General features: G+C 41.2%; 1 protein-coding gene across 1 annotated transcript in view; it reads left to right on the top strand.

Annotated features, from left to right (window-relative positions):
* Positions 1–20815, top strand: part of ARHGEF4 (Rho guanine nucleotide exchange factor 4) — a 197359-nt gene that overhangs the window by 57768 nt on the left and 118776 nt on the right. Inside the window, exon 2 of the mRNA XM_087739017.1 lies at positions 12421–16851. Coding sequence (XP_087595143.1) covers positions 13252–16851 — 3600 coding nt within the window. The 5' untranslated portion in view covers positions 12421–13251. The remainder of the gene's footprint in view (positions 1–12420; positions 16852–20815) is intronic.

A 20815-nucleotide genomic window follows, 5' to 3' on the forward strand; every position in this document is an offset into this window, starting at 1 on the left:
CCTTTTTGCTGTCTTCTTTATCATATTGCAGTTTTGAGGTTTGAAATAAAAAACTTAAAGTTATAAGGACTGGGTGGTACGTGCCATTTTGCAGTGTGAGGTCTTTTCTAGGCTAAGCAATGGGTCTGTTTCTTTCAATCTTTTCTTGTATGTCATGCGTTCTAGACCTCTCATCTCTTCAGTGGACATTCTTGGGCCCTTTCTGAGCTCTGCACCTAATAAGTGTTGCCTGTACCTGCAGAGAGCAACACAGGTTGCTTGTAGATCTGGATTGCTACAGGAGTTCTTTCCTTATGACTGCTCTTCTGTGTGACACACTCTGTTATAATGGCATATCCTCCTGGGCCTGTGTATCGCAGTAAAATAACTGAATGAGCATCTACAAGTTAATAATTACTGAATTAGAGGGCTACAAGGAGCCAAAAAAAGTCTTCTCATCTGTCCTTCCACTGGAGATCAGCTCTACCAGTGTCATTCCTGTCAGATGTGTATCTAATCTGTACTTAAAGACAGAAAGTGATGGTGACTCCACGCTGTCCCCTAGGCAATCTGTCCCAGTTTTTCATTATCCATACTGTTGGTGGTTTATTGATTTTCTCCAACTTCAGTCTTCTCTGGTTCAGTTTAAATCCCTTAAGTCTTGTTTTATCTGTCATACATTTGGACAGAAGATTACTACCTTGTATCAGTAGTTAAAGACTGTTTTCACATTGTATTCTCTCTCTGGACTACACTCTATACTTTCAGTCTTTCCCCATAGCTTATTCATCCCAGATCATTCTTGTTCTTCTTTTGACTATTGCCACTTGCTCCATGTATCCCGACGTAGGACACACATCAAGCTTTCTGGAAGGTTCCAGCTGAGGCCTTACCTGTGCCAAGCTCAGGTTCCCTATGCCACTGTAACTACTCTATCTATTGTTTTAGCCATGTGTACTGTTACGAGTGTTAAATGGAAGCCATTTACATGAATGCGGCAGGAGTCTTGTGGCAAAAGCACACTTGGTAGTTATACTAATTCACCCATGTAGTGAGTTAGTATATCTAATGAAAACCAAATCAAGTGACATCCAATGAAGTCATCACTGGGATAAAAGGTTCCTGAGAATGGGCAGGACCTCTGAGAGAGAAGGGGGCATTTTGGTCACAGATTCATATAACCCTTGTGGATCTTGAAATATAAAGCAGGGCTTATGTGACCTCAATTCATCTCATGAGTCAGGAGATTTAATTCCCCTGTGCCTAGTCACTTAATCTTGTATTTACAGTGCAGCTCTGAAGTTGGGAGGTGTTATCATTGTTTTACAGAGGAGGAACATAGGTGAAATCAGGTATACAAGGTCAAAGGAAAAGTAAGGCATTAAGCTGGATACTGAGTAGCTACACCAAAAAAGGCACCTGAGGCACTTCCTAAGCCCCAGCAGCTGAATGGCTTGCGCCCACATGTAATAGTACGCAGTACACTTCAGCTTCAGCCCAGGTCTGAAACCCTGGGAGACGCTCAACAAGAAAGGTTTGCTTTTCCTTGCAGTGTGCCATGTGGACATAGAAAGGGTTTGAGCTTGAGTAGGAGCAGTGCACCCTGATCACACATTTCAGCTGCAGATCAGGCCTAGTGCTGATGCAATTCTTGTGCCTATAGTGAAGGCATTAAAATACCTGTAAATAGCCCTTCTACTTTCTGTTATGTGGGAAGAGAAGTGGAAACAGTGAGCAAAAAAGGTTTTTGCAAATGGAACAACTTCATGCAGCTGAATCCATGCTCTGCAACAGCATTGCTGGCTAAGTTTTTCTTGAAAGTTGGCATGTTACAAATACAAATTGGCATGTTACTTGATCTCTTCTGCTTTTAAAAGTTCATTGAGAAGATTTCTGAGCCACTGTGGAGAGAGGAGGAAGGGAGTGAGCAGATTGTTGGCACTGGAATATCTCATGTCACCCAGCTAAGCTAAACTCAAATAAGGTGTGAGGATGCAAAGTTGTGCTGGATTCAAGTCACTTCCTGAACTCGTGAGCAAGACCTAACTTGTCTTTGTCCTATGTCTGAAAGTCATCCTTCCCATGTTCTGCATTTTACTGCTGACTCCAGATCTGATGCAGTCTGCTTGTAAGAGCTGCCTTTGGCTGTAAAGCCTGTCAACTGAGTTTCTGTTTGTGTAACTTTAGCAAGAGTCCAGAGGCCAGGTTATACCCTTCAGGGCAACTGTGTAAGAAGTAACTACTAAAGGTCAGTAGGGGCAATTGGGGAGAGGAAGTCCTCAGGTATTTTATGCATATGGAGTGATACAGACCAGGAGTTAACCTGAAGATGAAGGGCAATGACAAGAAAAGGAGGACTGTCTGACTATCAAAGGCCAGGCTGACTTTGTTAGCAAAGCTCTTGCTTAAAGCTATCAAGAACATGCAGTTAGTAATGGCAAGTCAGACTGAGACATATGAAAGAATAATGCTTTTATTATCATATCTCATGATAGGGGTGCATGATTAACTGAGTGTCCCACGGAGCCCCAGTAAACTTGTCCCAATGATGCAAAATGAAGTACTATACTTTTCTTCCATATTTGTTCTTTCTTCCTACTTATTTTCTTCCTCTTGATGCCCATCTCACTTCTGCCTTCTCCTTGAGGCCATTCCTGCTTAAAATGCAGTAAGAAAGAGTCTACAAATGTGTTTGTTAGGTGCATTTCTGTCCTGTCAGCCCTGTGAGTCTTCACACCTGTGTGAGGTATACACATACCTTTTAGTCATGTCCCTGTCCTTACTGCCCTTGAGGTTTTCTCCCCTGTTTACATAGTAGTCTGTGTGAGGAGACTTCAACCCTCAGAGAGGCATTAGACTCAACAGAGAAATGAAAAGATACAAATAATGAGCAGGGGCTGAGATGGTTTAATTCCTGGCTCCGCTGCAGATGCTCTGGTATGACTTAAGCGAGTCATTTACTCTGAATCTGTAAAATGAAGATAGTACTTCCTCCTTCTCCCTGTTTCTCTCCCTTTATCTTACATAATTAGACTATAAACACTATGGGGCAGACACTCTCAACATGTTTATCCAGCACTTAGCACAATTAGGTCATGGGCTTTGTAGCATCTAGGAACTCAGCAGTATGATGTGCCAGGGGAAGGGTGTTTGGTGTAATAATATTGCAACAGGGCTGATAAAAAGGAGCAGCATGACCATAGAAATATTAGTTCAAAAGTAAACAACGTAATAAAGAGGGAGCTGCAGTGGCTGAGTGTATTGGGCAATTTGTGGTGATGTTTCCAGCGGTGGTAGGAGGAGGTCAGGAAAGGCAGGATTTTCAATCAGTCACTGCCTTGTGTCTCCCAGGCTTCATATAGGCCCTTTCCTTCAAAGTGCTCTTTTAATTAACAGTCTGAATTATAACTGTCTGCAGACTGATTTTCTTGATTAAACAAAGAAAGCCTATGATTCTAAAAATGGGCTGAGTGATTAGATTATAAGACAAACAAGCCATATATCTCATGACTTTGCACTTGACGTCCAACTTCATTGCAATCCCATGCTTGAACACTGAATTGCTGATCGCTAAGGGAACATTAGTGGATGTCTTGTGGCTACATGTGCATGCATACACTTAGGATTTCTTGGACCACTCTTTGTCTCTAATGGAGCCTTTTTCAATAGCTTTCTTCTTCACAGGAGTTTGCCCTGTCTTTAAAGTATTTGTTGTCTTTCTAACTCTGCCAATTCAGCATTCCTTCTATAATTTCTCAATGGTACTCAAGAAAACAGAATGGCTTCTGAAAAAAAGAATTGAGTTTAAAAAAGGTAAATATGTCTGTGCTAAAGTGTACTCACAAAAAAGTGATTGCAGCAAGTTTACAGTGGAAGGACAAACCACCACAGCACTCTCTGCTTGGTCTTCTAGAGCAGAAGTCTCCACTTCTTTCACCAGGAATCCTAAAGGTTCACACTCAGCCAAGTGTTCAAGCATGTCCTTAAACACTGTGAAGGGAAACTAACTGTGAGTCTGTGTTCATTTAGCAGAGAGTAGCAGGCCAACATGATCTTTTAAAGAGTATACAAACTTCCACTGGTAGAAGGATGTTAGTACTTGAAGCCCCCTAGCTGCATAGCACAAGAGTTCAGCATGGGCCCTGTCTTTGGAGGAGGATTCACATAGTTTCTGGGTAGGATTTTTGGTCTGTGCAGAGCTGGGTGTTGCTTCTGCCAAACAGCTTCAACCTCATGTAAGTGCATCTGCCTTAGAGAAAGATTAATGGTAAAATTTAGACAGAGGCAGATGTACATTTGCCTCCATGACTCTGAGGCCAAGAGCTTCCCTGTGGCCAAGCATGTTGAATTTCCATTTTACCACAAAAAGTGTTTTCACTGAGGCTTAGCCCCCTGTTTCATGGGAGCAGTGATGTTACCAGCTCGTATCTTTACACTCTATCTTCAACATGAACACAGTAACTTCTGATTTTTTTCTTCTGGGGCAGTCCTGAGCTTTTCTCTGTTAAAAAAATAGAGGAAGGGTATGAGGGAGGGAGGAAGAGTATTGACTTGGTATTATAAGACAAGCAAAATATATCCCTGTTTTCATTAAAAGGTAATCAGTAATCTGTAAGCTTTCCATGTGTTGAAGGCAGAAGTACAATGAAGCAATATATTCTCTTTTAAGTTTGCCAGCAGAGGGAGTATTGCAACGCAATGAATGCAGATAGTTTCAAAGAGCAAGTGAATTTTACCTGTTCACATTCCAGATTTGACATATTATATTGTTGTGTTGACCAAAAAATGATCTTTTTATATTTCAGAACAGTAACAATATTAATTATTGATACAGTTTAAACTTTACTTTTCATGAGTGAACCTACATGGTGCATTGGCTAAAATGTACGATTTCTTTTGGTACAAATAAGCTGTCAGTTTTTAATGTACTTGTGAGAATAAATCTACAAACATTTTCATAATAGTTGTGTCTGATATTGCTGCATTGATAAAAATGTATTTCTGATACAAACTGCAGTTTGTAAAACAAGGGAAGAAATAAACCACAATTACAAGATACGGGGAGCCATGAACTTTTCAGTCTTGTGCAATCATATTGTACAAATGACATATCTTGCATATTTATCTTCTACTTAACACAAAAAGCCTTTATGCCTCTTCACTGGCTTGCCTTTTCATCTGTTGGGCAGTCCTTATCTGGCTGGAGCTAAAGCAGTACTGAGGAATTTGTTGGTGAGACACTTGACCTGCAGCACAGTAAGAGACTGGAATGCAGCTTGTATTTATTAAAAGGAGTATGTATTTCTCTGTGCAAGCTGAGTCTGGCAAGCTAGGCACCTCATCGCAACCTCTAGATGGCACCTAGATTACACGTTGTTACTAGAAACTACTACACCTTGGCCAACATGTTTTATCTTGGCCAGCATTTCTGCTAAGCTGTATGTGGTAGTAGGAGTGTTAATGTCAAAGGAGGGAGATAATGTTTTTGGCTTTGGGCTATAAAAGTGTTTTCATGTTGGAACTGGCTTGTTGAAAGGAATCAGAGAAGCTGTGGAGAGTGCAGCAGGCCCCCTGCTTGTGGCATTTTTCTGCTGATGCAGTCCTGCACTTACCAAGTGTCATGAGACAAGATCATGGTGGAGGCCCAGATTTACCTCTGGGGCCAGGTGGTTGGGCTGTAATGTTGAAGCACTCACTGAACAGAAACAGAGCATGGTCACTCAAGCTGGCAGGAGGGGGAAATGTGCTGAGTTTTTGGCAGTTATGATGCCGTTATGATGTTTAGATATTTCACTGATTCTGTGCATTGCTTTGCCATTGGTTCCAACCCCTTCTCCCTCTTGCCTTCATCTGGCACTACCACCTCGAGTGATGGTAGCTGCCAGAGCCTTATGCAATTGCTCACGTAGTCCTGCTGATTTTGGAATTGCTTGGCCATTTGGAGGCTTTCCAGTGAAGGCCCTAAATACAACTAGAGCAAGACACTTATGCAGAGGATGTCTGCATGTTGTTTCCTCATGCCACTAGTTATTAGTGCAAGTTCTCACAAATCAACAGAACTGGCTTGGAGATCTTTTTCAGCAAAAAGTAACTGCACTGTTTGGGAACAATAAAAAGCTCATCCATCTCCTGCAGAAAAGGGAGATATGTTGTTTTAGTGACCTTATATATGAATGGTTCTGTACATAAAAACGTTACGGCTTAAGGATGGAGTGCCCTGCAAATAGTGCAATTGCTGTATGTAGATGATTAACGAAACAACTGTGTCGCCAAACTGCTAAAGGACTTAGTGCCAAACTTACTTTTGGATGCCTGTACATATCTGCACTGATTGAAGCAAGAACCTCTTGGGGAAATTCTGCTTTTCTCATCCATCTGTGAATTCTGTTTCCTCTTGTGCAGTTAAGATGCAAATGTTCGTGTCCTGCATCAAAAACTGAATATGTTTTGCAAGTAAAATGTCATCCTTCAGTGGTTATAGAGCACTTTCCTCGCTACCTGCAGAGGGTTTCATTTCTAGTGTCTTTCAGAGTGCCTGTCGAACTGCCATTTGTACACAGAGCAAGATCAGTGTGAAGGTTCAGAATGACTGCTGACAACAGCACCACTTCTCAGCAATCCTTATCAAGATGCAGTGCTGCATTTGCTCTTATTCATGCTGTTTTGCTCTTTATAAATATCTATAGCACCTATAATATCCACTGAAATGACATAATTCAGAAAAAGTGTTTTTCTGCTGACTGAGAAACCAAAGTTCTGTCTGAAGTTAATGTCTTTAAATCTACTTCTTACTCATTAAGTGTAACAAGGTTTGTTTTTACAAGGAAGTGATAGAAAATGAAGCCTTTGCCAGTGTGCCCTCTTTTCCTTTTTCATTTCCTTTCCATTATTCATGATGAAGGCAATTTAAGAAAAGGGCTTGGATAACTGGATTTGAGCAGGAAGATAATTTCAGGCCTTGGGGACATTACGTGGCTATCTTACGTGATGTTTTCTTTATGGTTTCTAATCTGAATCTCTGCTGGATCATTTTTCAAGCCCCAGTAGATCAGTGCAGAGGGATTCTGGGTAGGTTGCAGCTACTGCTCTGTACCCTACACTGTCACCTCCTGTCTGAAGTCCTTTCCCAATGGTAGCTTTTTTGAGGGGTGGTTCTGTCAACATTAATTTAAGAACTTTTCCCAAGCTCTGTCCTTCTCTATTATGCAAACCCTGAAAAACACAACTCTGGGCATGTGGGAGGGCTCTCCCAAAGAATTTTATGTTTTCCCTTCAGAGAATAAAACTTTACATGCAAATTCATTTGTCACACAAAGTTCCCCTGAGCTAGGCCTATGACTCTTTATACCATGTATAATCCAACCTCTGACTAACATCTAATTTGCTTTAAGGATTTCTGGACATGCTTTGCATTTATTTAAGTGTGGAAGAGAGTAGGTAAGTTGAAACCATTAATTCTGAATCTGTATCTTTTCCACAAGTGTGTTTGAAGGGCTTTTTCTTTATAGCTCTGTGGTGACTGAGGTAGTGTGAGTAGTTCCCTGGGATGGCAGCTGTGCTCCATCGTTGCCATGAATCACTTTTGAACTCTGTGACAGAACTTCTTGTGAACACTTTTTGTGCTGTGTTTGCCTTAAATCCAAGAACATAATTTGCTCATGAAAAGCCATTTCTATGACTGTTCTTCTGGATGGACTTGGTAGTCTTAGATCTTCCCAGGCATTTCCAACCTGGCAAACATCCAAGTTTGTAGAAGTACCATTACCTTAGGCAACTTTTGCCAGCCCAATTGGAGAGACCAAGGCTTAGTAGGACCTTGAGGCTGGACTCCTCTCTCTCCCTCCAAGGCCGTCCCTTTCAGAGCAGAGGTGTATCAAAGGTGCAGAACGAGAAGCTGGATATTTCAAATGCTGTTTCTGTCCTGTGACTGAACATACCTTTGGTTTTTACTCTGTGCACTCAGTTCAGGATATCCATAATCACTATAACAGTTCCGTGATCCGCATTTTTCAAACCTGTGTAGGCCACCTAAGTCCCTACTTTGATGTAGAAAAAGCTCAGCTTTTCACAGCTCTCATTACACAGAGGATGGATGAGTTTCATGCTACCATGTTAGAGTGCCTCAAATATTTACCATTTAGCTATCACGAAGATTTAAGGATTTCACACCCAGTCACTATCCCTGGGAAGCCAAGGAGGAGTTCCAGAGACTCACAGTCTTTTCAGGAATTCGATTCAGCTTATTATTTAAATATATAGGACACAAGTTAAACCAATACAAGTAACCCTAGATGACATTACAGCTGAAGTCTGAAGCAGCTGTATTAACAATCCTATATTGCCAGTAAAGTGGCCAGTTTCATCCACTAGTTTTGTCTATTTTTCACTCTCCTCCCCCTTTTTAAGTGGCTATATTAGTGTTGCCCTTCTCAAAGACAGTAATGGAGAGAGAGAGCATGTAGATAATCCCAACACAGAGTACTGAAGTAGGCACTGCCGAATCCCAAGTGCCCTGAGCTTACCTATACTTGCATCAGCAGGAGCTGAGAGCATACACCACTCTGCAGGATGAGACCTTTTGTAAATGAAGCCCTCATGCCTACCCTGGGAAGTGCACGGTTCCTTTACCTGATGAGCAGAGAGGACAGCTGGCTTGCCCTCACCTGTGTTAATGGAAACTGCATTTTAGTCTCATCACATTGCGAGTCAAAGACACTGGCCTGTGCCTTTCAGTCAAACAAGGTGTAAAGGGAGATTTATTACATGTATATTAATAACAACTCAAGTCTTGTTGTTGTTACCATCACCTATGGAGAAAACAGTTCTCTGAATCCTTTGAAATATCAACTGAAAATGCTTTCATGTGGTCTTGGATTAAGGGACAAAGTATGCTGATATTCCTTGAGCTGGCAATGAGGTAGTAACTAGGGTCAGGCGCAAGCTAGTGGGAATGCAAGTCAGGCTTGCTTAGGGAACTTGCATTGAAAGTCAAAGCAAAGACTGTATAAATGGTCAGATTCTTTTTTGTGGTTGGGAGAGTTAGGAATAAAATCCTTCATTAAAAGATTAGTTGAAGTAATAATTGTCTGTTTAACCTATCCTACCAATTGTTAGGCAGAGAAAATTAGGGAAATACAATATCTGAGAAGCTCACAATTGTTGCAGTATAATATTGTAAGTGTGAGAAAATTATGCAAATACAGAATCTGATCTAGAGAAAAAATGATACATGACTTCCCCACCAAATAAAAAATTTTCATAATACAGGAGTGGCTGGGCCCATGGGAGCGGATGTCACGTATGAGCATTGTCAGTCCTCAGTTAGAGGGCAACTTGGATGGAAGGTATCTTATGTTATGGCGGTAGAGGTCCTCACATAGCAAAGTCACAAGTTTTATTTTTCTGGTGACTTTAGGTTGACATGATTGTATATGGCTGCATCCGGTGATAGCAAGACAGATCAGTAACTTCAATTTCATCCTATTTTCTTGGCACATTTCAGAGACAATGAAAGAGATGCAAGAGAAAAGCAAGCAGGGGGAGCTTTGCTTTGATTTATCTATTGTCTGTGAAGTGCAAAAGCCTTATTTCAGAAGTAGTTTCTTTCATATTTATTCCAGGCTCTTGTCTTCCAACCATTTATCTGATTTGATATTGAAGAGATGTATAAACACACAACTCTGTCCATGGGTGCTGAGGGTTTTCTCAAGAACCATTCCCAGGAAAGAGCCATAATTTGACTTTTGAGATTCTCAGTGTAGTCTCATGGAAGTTAAAGACATGAAGACTGTTTTCTAATCAGCAGCCTAGTTGAGGATCACTGCCACATGTCTACTCAGATCTCAAGCCTGTGATTGTCTGTGTTGGGAAGACAGGGCTACATCAAAGGACCTGCCCATTGTAAACTTCCTCCCTTCTGCTCCAACTGAGTCCTTTAGACTCATTTTTTACAGAAAAAAACAGTAAAACACAAAGAGAAGTAGTCCCACAAATCCTAACAAAATACACACACTACAGATTGGGAGGAAATTAAACTATGTATGACACGTGGTCAGAGCAAAGGCCTGGCCTCCTGGAAGCAATGAGAAGTCAAAGATCTATAGAACCAGAGGCACTGAGAAGTCAAAGACCCATAGAAGAAGGTAAAAGTGACACCATCTACATGTTGTTTGCCCTGTTAGGAATTCTTCCCTGGTCACCATGGGAAGTTCAGTGAGCTCATGAATTTCAGGTTTACTAGAGGTCAGCTCTAGGCCTCCCTTGTCTGCTAGGCAGAGGGCTTTGATAGACATAGCAGGAACTGAAGCTTCTGTGTCCTCTCCCTCCTCAGGGGAACTCCAGCCCAGGGTACATCTGGTAGAGTAGGCCCCACCAGGCTGATCCTGATGCGGGCTCTTCTCCTTAGCAGCACTGGGGGCACGTATTCAGTCCTGGGCCCAGTCCAGGAATGCTGGTTGACCAGCATTAATTGGTGACCTTCATACCTAGAATTTGTTTCCTCATTTCCCACAAAGTATGAAGGTAACTGTAGGGCCTCTGCTTCTGCTTTAATTGCATAATTTTGTATAATACCCATTAAAAACAAATAATGAATTTGGGAGGGGTCACAGTATGAATATCCTGACATAGCTATGTTTGGAATGATAGATGGACTGTAAGAGATCTCTGCCGTAATTTTTTTGTAATTTAATTCATGATTATCCTTGGGGACAGTTGGGCATCTTCATTACTTTGTTCCTACCTGCCTGAACAGTTTTTATCTTAGTTTATTGCCATCTGTAAATTTGTGTTCAGAACACTGTTGAAGAGGCAGTGCTGTTACTGATGAACAGCTGCTGCTGTACTCACTGCTGTGTGAGCCAACTGCTCACAGTTTATGCTGCTCAATCATTATGTGAAATGCTAGTCTGTGCTGCTTTAATGCTGGTCATTTCTGTCCTGGTGGTAGTGGGATTTGACATTATTAAAGGACCTCAATTACACGTATCACTGATTGCACACAGTAAAGGACACGTTGGTCTGCTGGTTACGTGACTCATGTTGCCATTACAGTGCAATTTGGTCGGGTTTAATGGTGTGAAAGTGATTTTTGGACTTGGTTTGAAACACTGAATCTTCCACCTCCCTCCTCCATTCAATTTGTATTTTCCTTCTTCTGTCAAGAGAAAATACCAGTCTTCTTATTGAGAATCCCTTTTGGAAATAACCCTGGTGCTTTCCTTTTCCTGATTTACCCTCTATGTTTTGGAGCTTAGAATCAGAAACTCTGTGACATATCCTTTGATGTGATTTGGAATTTGGCTTCCCATATGAGGACTCATGCTTCTTCTGTGACAAAGCACCCTGGTGAAAGTGACATGCAACTCAGGCCGAGGGACCTTGTGTTCTAGTTTCATGGATGCCATTCACTTGTGGTTTGGTATTTTTTACAAATGTCTTTCATTGTTTATTATCTCAGTTTTCAGATTTTGAAATGCACTGATCATTCTTGTGATGACTGTTATCAAAGCCTGGTTAAGAGGCATCCAGCATTAGGATTAAAGGCTGCCATTTATATTTATATAGCTTCTCATTCTAGATATTAATGGACTGAGGCTAGAATCAGCTAAATATCTTTGTTGGGTACATTTGCAGAACTTCTGACAATAGCTATACCTGAAGCTGACAGATGGCAAGTACTATTTTTACCTCAGGAGAGCTTGCTGTGATTTCATTTTCTGCTTTAAACTCAAGAAATATCCAGACTTCTTTCTGATGGTTAAAGAAAAGAAGACTGAGACTCTCCCAGGGTAGCTGTCTGCGACAAAGACATTTCCTAATATTGACAGTGTGGTTTTGATCTTTCTGCTCTCAGACACTGATTTGGATGTGCTCTGGTAACTGATGTATGTAGTGCTCCTGGTGTAAACCTTCTGGAAAATGAGATCAAAGACTTCTTTCACCTTTGGTTCAGGCTTTGGTATGGGTAGTATCAAGTTATTCAAGTGCAAAACTGTTCTGCATATATTTATGTCACATATCTGTAATTTGGACAGTAACAATTACTTGTCAGGTTTATCATATAAACCTCCTCAGATTTGAAGATGGATTCATTAGAGTTTTCAGATCTACCGGCAAGGGATGATTTCCATTTGGCTTATTTGAGTGTGAAACTTATCTTGGTATTGGTCTATGAAAGATATGGCCAAAAGTCAAATTTTGGCTTCTACATAATTACATATTAAAATGAAAAAAATATTAATTAAGAAACACTAAGAAACAAAAAATAAGAAATAGAAAGACCTCAGGTCTATCAATAAGTAAAATATCAAGTATAACTTCCAAAGACATCAGTGTGTATTAAATTAATTGTGTTCCTAAGTCCCTTTTCTAATAATAATTCATGCTACCCTGCTGCTGTGGGAAATCATTGCTAAATCACTCTTTTCTGTTTATTCATAGACCCCAGAGCCAGCTGAAAACTACATCAGTGAAGGAGAGTTTGAAGATGATCTGAGTTCTTCTACCCCGAGCACGATAGAGCTGGAGATACGTGGATCCAGCCAAGAAACAGATGAAGACTATTTTGAGACCCTGTCACATCAGAGTGGATCTTTGTCAGATGTAAAAACTGAGCCTTATGAGAGTGCATCAGACACAGAATCTGTTTCCAGTGATGTAACTGGGGAAAGTTGCTTGGATTCAAACTGCCTTTTTACTGAAAAAAAAAATCTGTGCTGTAGTCTTCCTAAAGCAAAGGCAGAAACAACCCTCCATGAACTTAAGTGCTCAAGGCAACCAGAATTTACCCAGCAGGTGCTGTTAGAAGTGTCCTCCAAAATAAAAGTAAGACCAAGCAAAACTGAATTTTGCATACAATCTGTGAAGTCAGAAGGTGAAGAATTGGGTGATGAAGAGCTAACATATAAGAGTGATATTTCCAACACAGAGAACCAAGTCAGTGAAGAGGGCATTATATCACAGACAAATAGAAAGTTTGTAGCAGTATTGCAAAATAAAGCAGAGTTTGAAAGCAGTGAAGTGCAGCCCTGTAACAACTCGGTACCTACAGAAGATGATGTTACAAGACAGAATGAACATCCTGCAGTATTAAGCATTGCTTGTTTCAAAACAAACTCAGAAAGTTGTTTGATTTTTCCTGAGGTGCAGCAATTTTCCTTCCGGTCAGATGCAGCATCAAGCTGTAGTTTGCCTAATCTTCATTTTGAAACAAATGGACCTAACTGTAAAAGTTATACTGAGACATCTGACTATAAGTGTGAATTAGATTCTATGTCCAGTATAAAATGCAGCAGGAGGAACTCAGCTGACAGTGAGGAATCTACAGGTATAAGGATAAAACATGGAAGTACAGAGACCATGTTGACATCAGATTCATTCTTTTACCAGACTTGCTTCAAACCAAAATCTCAGCCACCACTCACAAGGTCAGAGATTACAGAAAGTAAAACATGGCACAGTGTACCTGAAAATATCAGTGCTCAAAGCAAGACAGAATATGTGGGGAACTGTATTCATCTGACAGACAAATTTAGATGGTCATGTTCCAGAATACATCTTCAAGGGCTGGATTTTGAATACACTTGGAAAAACTTAGGAAGGGTATGTGTAAGCCCTGAAAAGGCAATAAAAATAGAGGGGAAATTTGGCATAAAAAGGTCTCCTCTTAATACTGACATAGACTCAAATGAGTGTCAGCTTTCTCAACCAACAGGCTCTCCCCAGTGCGTTGATTATTATTTGCACTCGAAATCAGAGACGTGTGGCCTTAGCCCAGAAGCAGTAGGTACATGTGCTGATAGCTTATCTTCTACACAGATTGGTGCTTGTGAATGTAATCCAAAACAAACGGAGACTTCATCTGCCCTGGACTGTGAGCCAGTGATCATAAATGCTGAAGAACTTACAAAAAGTGACCAGTACAAAGCTGAAAGAAATCTGGAAGCAGACAGATTCCCTTGTGATATTGATGTTGAATCTGGCATTGGTGACACTGAGAACCTAGCAGCTTGTCATGTAGGTTTTCCTGCTGTTGTGGAAAACAGAGATTGTGATTGTTCTGTAAACTGTGTTTCTGCTGGCAGAATACAGCAGAAAAGTTTGAAGGAGAATGGCCTTGAATCTGAACTGTCAGGTATGGAGATTGTGGTAGGGGAAAGGTGGGAAGATGATTCTTCTAGCCTTGACTTCGGTTGGAAAGTCCTGGAAACCCCACTGCAACCAGGTGGCAGTAAAAATGGGGCAGAGCACAAAGAGTCAATGCAGCAAAATACAAGTTGCAAAACTGGTGCCTTAAGGAGTCACTCTGAGCTAGTAACAAATGAACATCCTACTCATAAAGGAAAGGATGAAGACACTGTCTTTGCTGTTGAAATTACTCCCAGATCAGATTATATAAGCCAGAGAAGGCATTTAATGGCTTTTCCAGAGTTAAAGCCTGCCCTAATTATAGTATCTGTAGAACAGAAAGGATTACAGTCCAAGACACTGAATGGTAACCTTCCTACTGAAGTGGTAACGGGACCATTGAGAGAAGTAGTGAGCCAGGATTTGATGTCTCCTCATACTGTCAGCAAAGCTCATGATGAGCCAGAGAGTGTTCTGAGTGAAAGCTGTAGCTGTGAAGAACAAATTCTGGACACCCACCTCATTCCTGGTAGTGCAGAGGTACTCCCTGGTAGGGATACAGCTGAAGAAAAAACAGAAGTTTCACAAGAGGAAAGAGAGAAAACAGATGCAGTTTCATCCTTAGGGTTCACCTGTAGTAATTCCATAGTAACAAGTGCAAAAGTGGAATTCAGGAGTGTTACTGTACCACTGGGCAGTGATATACTTATTGCAGAAACTCAGGCAGATCAATGTGAAGAAGCGCTCTTAAAATCACATAGCAGTAGTCTAATGATCTCTGAGGCAGAGCCTTGCAGAACAAAGACTGGTTTTGAATTAGAGACAGAACAGTTCAGAAAGTCACAGGCTGAAACAAGACATGACCACGTATCTAAGGAAGAGGGATTCAAAGCACATCAAGGCAGAGAGGAAGGCTTATATGTAACTAGTGCAGTAACACTGGAAACGTGCAATGTAAGCAATTCATGTCAGGGAGATGGTGCTGATGTTGACCTTCAAGGGCCCAGCATCATCTCTGAACAAGCAGTAGGCAGGCAAGGAACTGAAAGCTGTAATGGTTCAAAGGAACAAATAGGTATTTGTGAAGAACCTTCTCCTAGCGCAGGAAAGGAGGGCTGTCCTGCAGAAGACACAGCTAGCCCTAGCAAAGACAGTACACTGAATCTAGATGTGTCTGATGTCTTTAACTCTTCTGTGAAAAGGGAGACCCATAGCACTTGTGTGCTGGGCCTAGATAATATAAGTACCTGCAGCACTAACAGTGAGGAGATGGATGAGAACTCATTCCACATGGTGGGAAGTAACAGCAGTCTCTACAAAGCTGTGCAAAAGCCAACAAAGAATGGGAATAGTGGGAAAGCTTCCAGGTTTTTAGTATTCTCAAAAATGACATCTTTCAGGAAAACTAAGCCTGCCACAGCAGAAAATCAGGGAAGTAGCAGCTTCTTTGGCAGCAAGGCAAAGATGGAAGAACTGGATGCTGGGAAAGAGGATGAAGACACTGAAAGTTTACAGTCTTTCAAAAGTTGTTCATCTGGTTCAGCCTTCCACAGGAAGGAAAGCTACACATCTGAGTACTCTGATGATGATGATTTATTCTATGAGAGACCTGTGGGATTATTCAACAGAATGAGCCTGAGGAAGGCATCTGGCTCTGGTCGGATACTGATGGAAGATGTAGATACAAATTCAACTTCTCCCACACTGGCTGCTGTCAAATACGCAGATCAACAAGTTTCAGGTTCATCTGAAAACAATGACAGTGAACCTGTGGAATACTCTGGGATTAGAAAATCATTTCCTGAAAATGAATACAAGAGAAACAAAAACCCCGAGGGTAAGAAGTTCAAGACAAGGTTGGCCTTGGCACACAAATCCCTCTCAAGCTTATTTGAATCCAAATCTCCAGAAAAGGAAAATAGTGAGCAAAGCTCAAGAGCGTCACTGAAAAATGAGAAGGAGAAAGCCAAACTTCGGCAGAGTGCCTGGAAAGCTTTTCTAAAAAGCAAGGAAGCAGATGGACTAAAAAGGCCTGTCTTAGCAAGCTTATCACCGACACAGGAGGGTCTTAATGCAACTAGAGGCCATGTAATGAGAACAACATCGGCAGAGCGACAAGATAGTTCCAATAGACAGACATTTTATAAAACAGAAACAGCTAATGGCTCCTCAACAGACACCAACTATTTTGACACCTCTGTGGAGCCTGTTGATGCCTCTTCACCTGCAGGTATGTGGAGAAAACGAATACAGTCCCATGAACTGGGCATCAGATACTCACAGAGTTCAGACTGTGATGAACAACAGGAGGCTCTGAGCAACAGTTTAAATACTTCTCTAGAGGAATACTGGATGAAATCTCCATTTAGCCCCACTGACTTGCAGTTGCCATTTAGTCAGTCAAGTCCATCATGTCCCCAGCTCTCAAATTCTGATGGTAAAGACATGCCTTGTAGGCCCATGAGTCCTAAACCACAGAGTCCACGATCCACTTCTCAACACAAGAGCTTCCGTTATCCTGGAAGAATATGTGCCACTTCAATGATCTCTCTTGGGAACAGCTCTGCAGTTGAAAGCAATTTGGAGGCTCCTGAGAGACCAAAGACACTGAAACCCAGAGGCAGTCTCTTACTTTCTGTACACTCGTTGGACAACGAATACCAGAGGGATGACAGTGGCATAAGCAGTCAATCCCAGATCAGCTTAAACACAGCTTCTTCCATTAGTGACATGCTCCGAGATGAGGTGAGTTGTTGTCTGGGAATGATCAGGTGGTGATTTGGTTTGCAGAGCCTTTTGTTTTAATAGGGTTTAGGAATTCCAGTGAAACTCTCTAATGGCTTAGTGAACACATCGGTGAGATGGGTGCATAAATACTCCTCTTTGTCTAAGACAGGTAGCACTACTTAGTCTTTCTGTTTCTGTTCAAGACTATATAAACTGATGCACTCTTTAAGGAAGGATTTGCCACAAAAGTCTAAAGGAATGGAGTCATCACAACAGTGCTAATGTATAATATGCCTCAGACAGATTACACAGACACCACCCTGTGTTCAACTCCAGTTTTTAGCTGGGTCTTACCCCTCTTAAGATAAGGCAGAATCGAGCCTTGTAACTGGCATATAGTTTCTCAAAGTTTCTCGAAGTGAAAGGCAACATAGAAATCAATTCCCGTTGCTAGCAGTCACTTTTTAAGAAGTAAAATATTTTTCTTTAGACAATGAGTAGCAGTCTTTCAAAGTACCATGAGTCTTTTGCAGTCACCATTACTACCCTTTGATTGCCACTAGGAGTCGTTTTCTGCCTTTTCTACAGCAAAGAGAAAAAAGCGCATGGACTCAGGGTCTCCTTTTGATGTGGCATTGTATTCTACTCCTGGTACCACATTAATTTCCTTGTGATAGGCTGGATCTCACAGAAAAGATTGTATCTTCAATAGGGATTTCTTGGTTGGCTGAGGCCTTTAAAAGCAGACACTTCCTCATCAGTAGGCATTTAATCCCAGAGAGGATTTCCGGAGTTATAAGTGGCTGGGAGCTTAGGAATCTCTTTCGGTGGCTAAGCATAAACCACCAGAGTGACTGAGATTGATCTGTTAGCTGAGATCCCAGAAGCTGACTTGATCATGCTGCTTTTTCAGTATTGCTGATGGTGAGTTTTGACATTAAGAAATGGGCAAAATAATTCTGTTGAGCAGATTTTCAAAAGTGGCACTTGGGAGAGGGTATGAGATTCTGCATACCCCAAGCAGACATTTTTCAGAGAGTTCATGAATCTGGAACTTCATGAAGTGAAACTGCAGCTGAGGGCTGGTTGCATTCAACTCAAATAAGCCCTCGCACAGCTTTTGCTGCTGCTGCTGCCTTTTGTCTCTCACACCCCAGGTTATAGTAAAGTTTTAAGATATCCTCCAAAATGGTCTTGGCCTCCCCTTTCTCCCTGTTTTTTTTATAGAAACTCCCTATTTTTTGTATAGAAACAAAAAAAGTTGGTTGGAACAGATCTTGGGAGGTCATCTAATCCCATCTCCTTCTTCAGACAGGACTAGTGGCAACACCAAGTAGACAAAACCATGACTTTGTCTAACCAAGTCTTGAAAACCTCCACTGCTGGAGATTTTACCACCTTTCTGGGAAATGTGTTCCCGAGGAAAATTTTTTTCCTAATGCCCAACCAGAACTTTACAAGCTACAATTTCTGGCCATTGTCTTGTGGTATTGTCTAGCAGTACTGAGAAGAGTTTGGATCCATCACCCATGTAACTACAAAATTGTTGCAGACTGCTCTTATATTGACTGTAGTGTCCTCTTATCAGCTTGAATAAACCTAGTTCCCTCAAATTCTCCTCACGTATTCCCAATGAAAGTTTTTTGGTTGATTGGTTTGGGTTTTTTAGCTAATGCTGTTTGGAATCTGAAGAAGCATGTGGATGGCAGTTTGAGAAGTGAGGGCTGTAGTACTGGAACTGCTGTGGGCATAAGGGGAAGAGAATTTGCTTTATTCCCTTCTGTCCTCTGCATTACTTGAAGATCTTTTGTTTTCATGGGCATCAACTTAACTTACAAACTTAACACTGGACACCAGATTCCAAACAAGAGACTACAGTGTTAAACCAGCCTAGGAAAATGCTAGATACTTGGACTATACACACAGTCAATGGATGAAGCCTCTCAGAGGATGAATAAAATCAATGACCTGTAAATAATAACCCAAAAGAGCATCTTGAAAAGAGTAGAGAGATGAGGCATGTGTAAAGCCTTGAACAGGCAAGCCCACATCCTATAACGTAACTATTAGGAGCAAATAAATAGTTACTTAAATTGATTGCTAGATTAAATAATTTAGACAAAACCATGAAAAACTTAAATGGTATCTAAGCCATATAAAAACAGTTTAATTTTCCTGATTCTTCTGGAGGCTGCAGAATATGATGTCTGAAATTGGATAAATGCAGCTGGAGCCTGGAAAGTAATGTAAATGCCCCAGCTTTTGGGACACAACATCTGATCTATTAAAGCAGATAGGGCTTTTATTTATTTCCATTTTCATGACATTGTGAAATGAAGTAGAACTGCACCCTGGGTTTTGTAAGTGAAATTGTTTTTTCAGGAATCTCTGAAAATACAGCAGAGGCATTGGGGAAAGTATATTTGCAGTGTTAAGTCTTTCCAACATAATTATAATCTAAACGCTAAGGATGGTCTTCCTTATGTATGTTGCTAAGTAAAAAGGTCATAAAGTTAAGTTTAACAGTGGATTTGAAGAAAAGTCCTTTTCTGTTCCACATCAGTAAAGACATTATTGCAACACAAATGCATAATTGTGAAGTTCCTCGAGCTCACTTACCAGTGTGCCCTCCACTATGGGGATATGTATATATTCCCCAAGCCCCCAGCCAGGTATTTTTCCAGTGGTATCAGCTTTATCTGTGTTATAGTGCTGTACCAAACTGCAATGGATCAGCTTGCCCCTGACGCCTCTGCCTACCACACTGGTAAGTAACCCTTCTTAGCCTGATGGAGCACAGACCAGCCCCTCTTTCATTAGCTGCTAATGGTTAACATTCTCCAAGTTATATCAAGGACAAAGATTTTATGCTGAAAACAACGAGACAGAACAATTACCAGTTTGCCGATGTGGCAGGGCCTTCATTAAGTATTTAATTAATCTGACTGTTTGTGGCATGATTTTACCTACATAATTGTGTTACCCAGCAGGCAAGGGCAAACTGTCCTAATATGTCCCATGTTTGGAATATGTGCAAGTTCTCCTCCTTGCTCCTCTCCAATATGATGGGGTTAGACACAGAATACCAGCAGGATACACTTTCCTTTTTGCATAGCGTCTAGTAGATAAGGAGTGTTTCTAGACTATGGCATCTCTTGCCAGTGGCAAAGAAGAATTGATATGGGATTGTTGGTTAATTGAGAGTAGATAGGAAGTGCCTGCAGTGGTTTAAGGGTGGTTGTATTTGAGTTCTTCAAATGAACTGTGAGAAACTGGAGAGCTACTATTGTCAGGACACAACATTTACTTGGCATGAAGAGACTCCTGAGATCATTCCTCAATGTGGTTATCTCCCACCTTAAATATTGTTGATTCTAACACTGATGCTACCTGGAGTGATAGTTAGATACCTCAAGGCCCACTTAATTTCAAGCTGTTCCAGTATAAAAGCTGTAATTTTGTGCAACCACTCGTTAAAAGCAAATGAGAGTGAAGTGCAAAGCTGTGCAATTCCTTGCTCTTGGCCCAACATCAAGCAAATAAAATGGATAGCACAAAGAGCACATCAGGAAGCACAGGACTTACTATATCAGACCTGCAGGCATCTACGAAGCCTTTTCACATTGTATAACTGAAGTACAGTTGGAAAAGCACAGACAGACAAGACTGGTCATTATTCTATTTTCAGAGACACTGTCTGTCTTTGTAAATAATGTTATACAGACAGAGTGACCTAGATCCCAGTAGTAATGTTATTGTAATATGCCATCTAGAATGAGGGTGAAAAGGGCATTGTCCTGTGCAGAGGGAGTGTGTATTACACTCTTGAAGGATAGCAGAACTGCTGCTTCAGGGTGGAGTACCCTTAAGCCTATGGAGAAAGCTGAGTGAGTAGCCAGGCTGGTTTCGGCCAGCCAGTACTCTTGTGAAAACATTTTCTTCTGAATAGTTCTGGGGCTAGATATCTGAGCTTTACCATCTT

Source organism: Nipponia nippon, unplaced genomic scaffold, assembly GCF_047370975.1.
Source record: "Nipponia nippon isolate SJK-2023a ecotype South Korea unplaced genomic scaffold, ASM4737097v1 scaffold_7, whole genome shotgun sequence".
NCBI classification, from domain to species: domain Eukaryota; kingdom Metazoa; phylum Chordata; class Aves; order Pelecaniformes; family Threskiornithidae; genus Nipponia; species Nipponia nippon.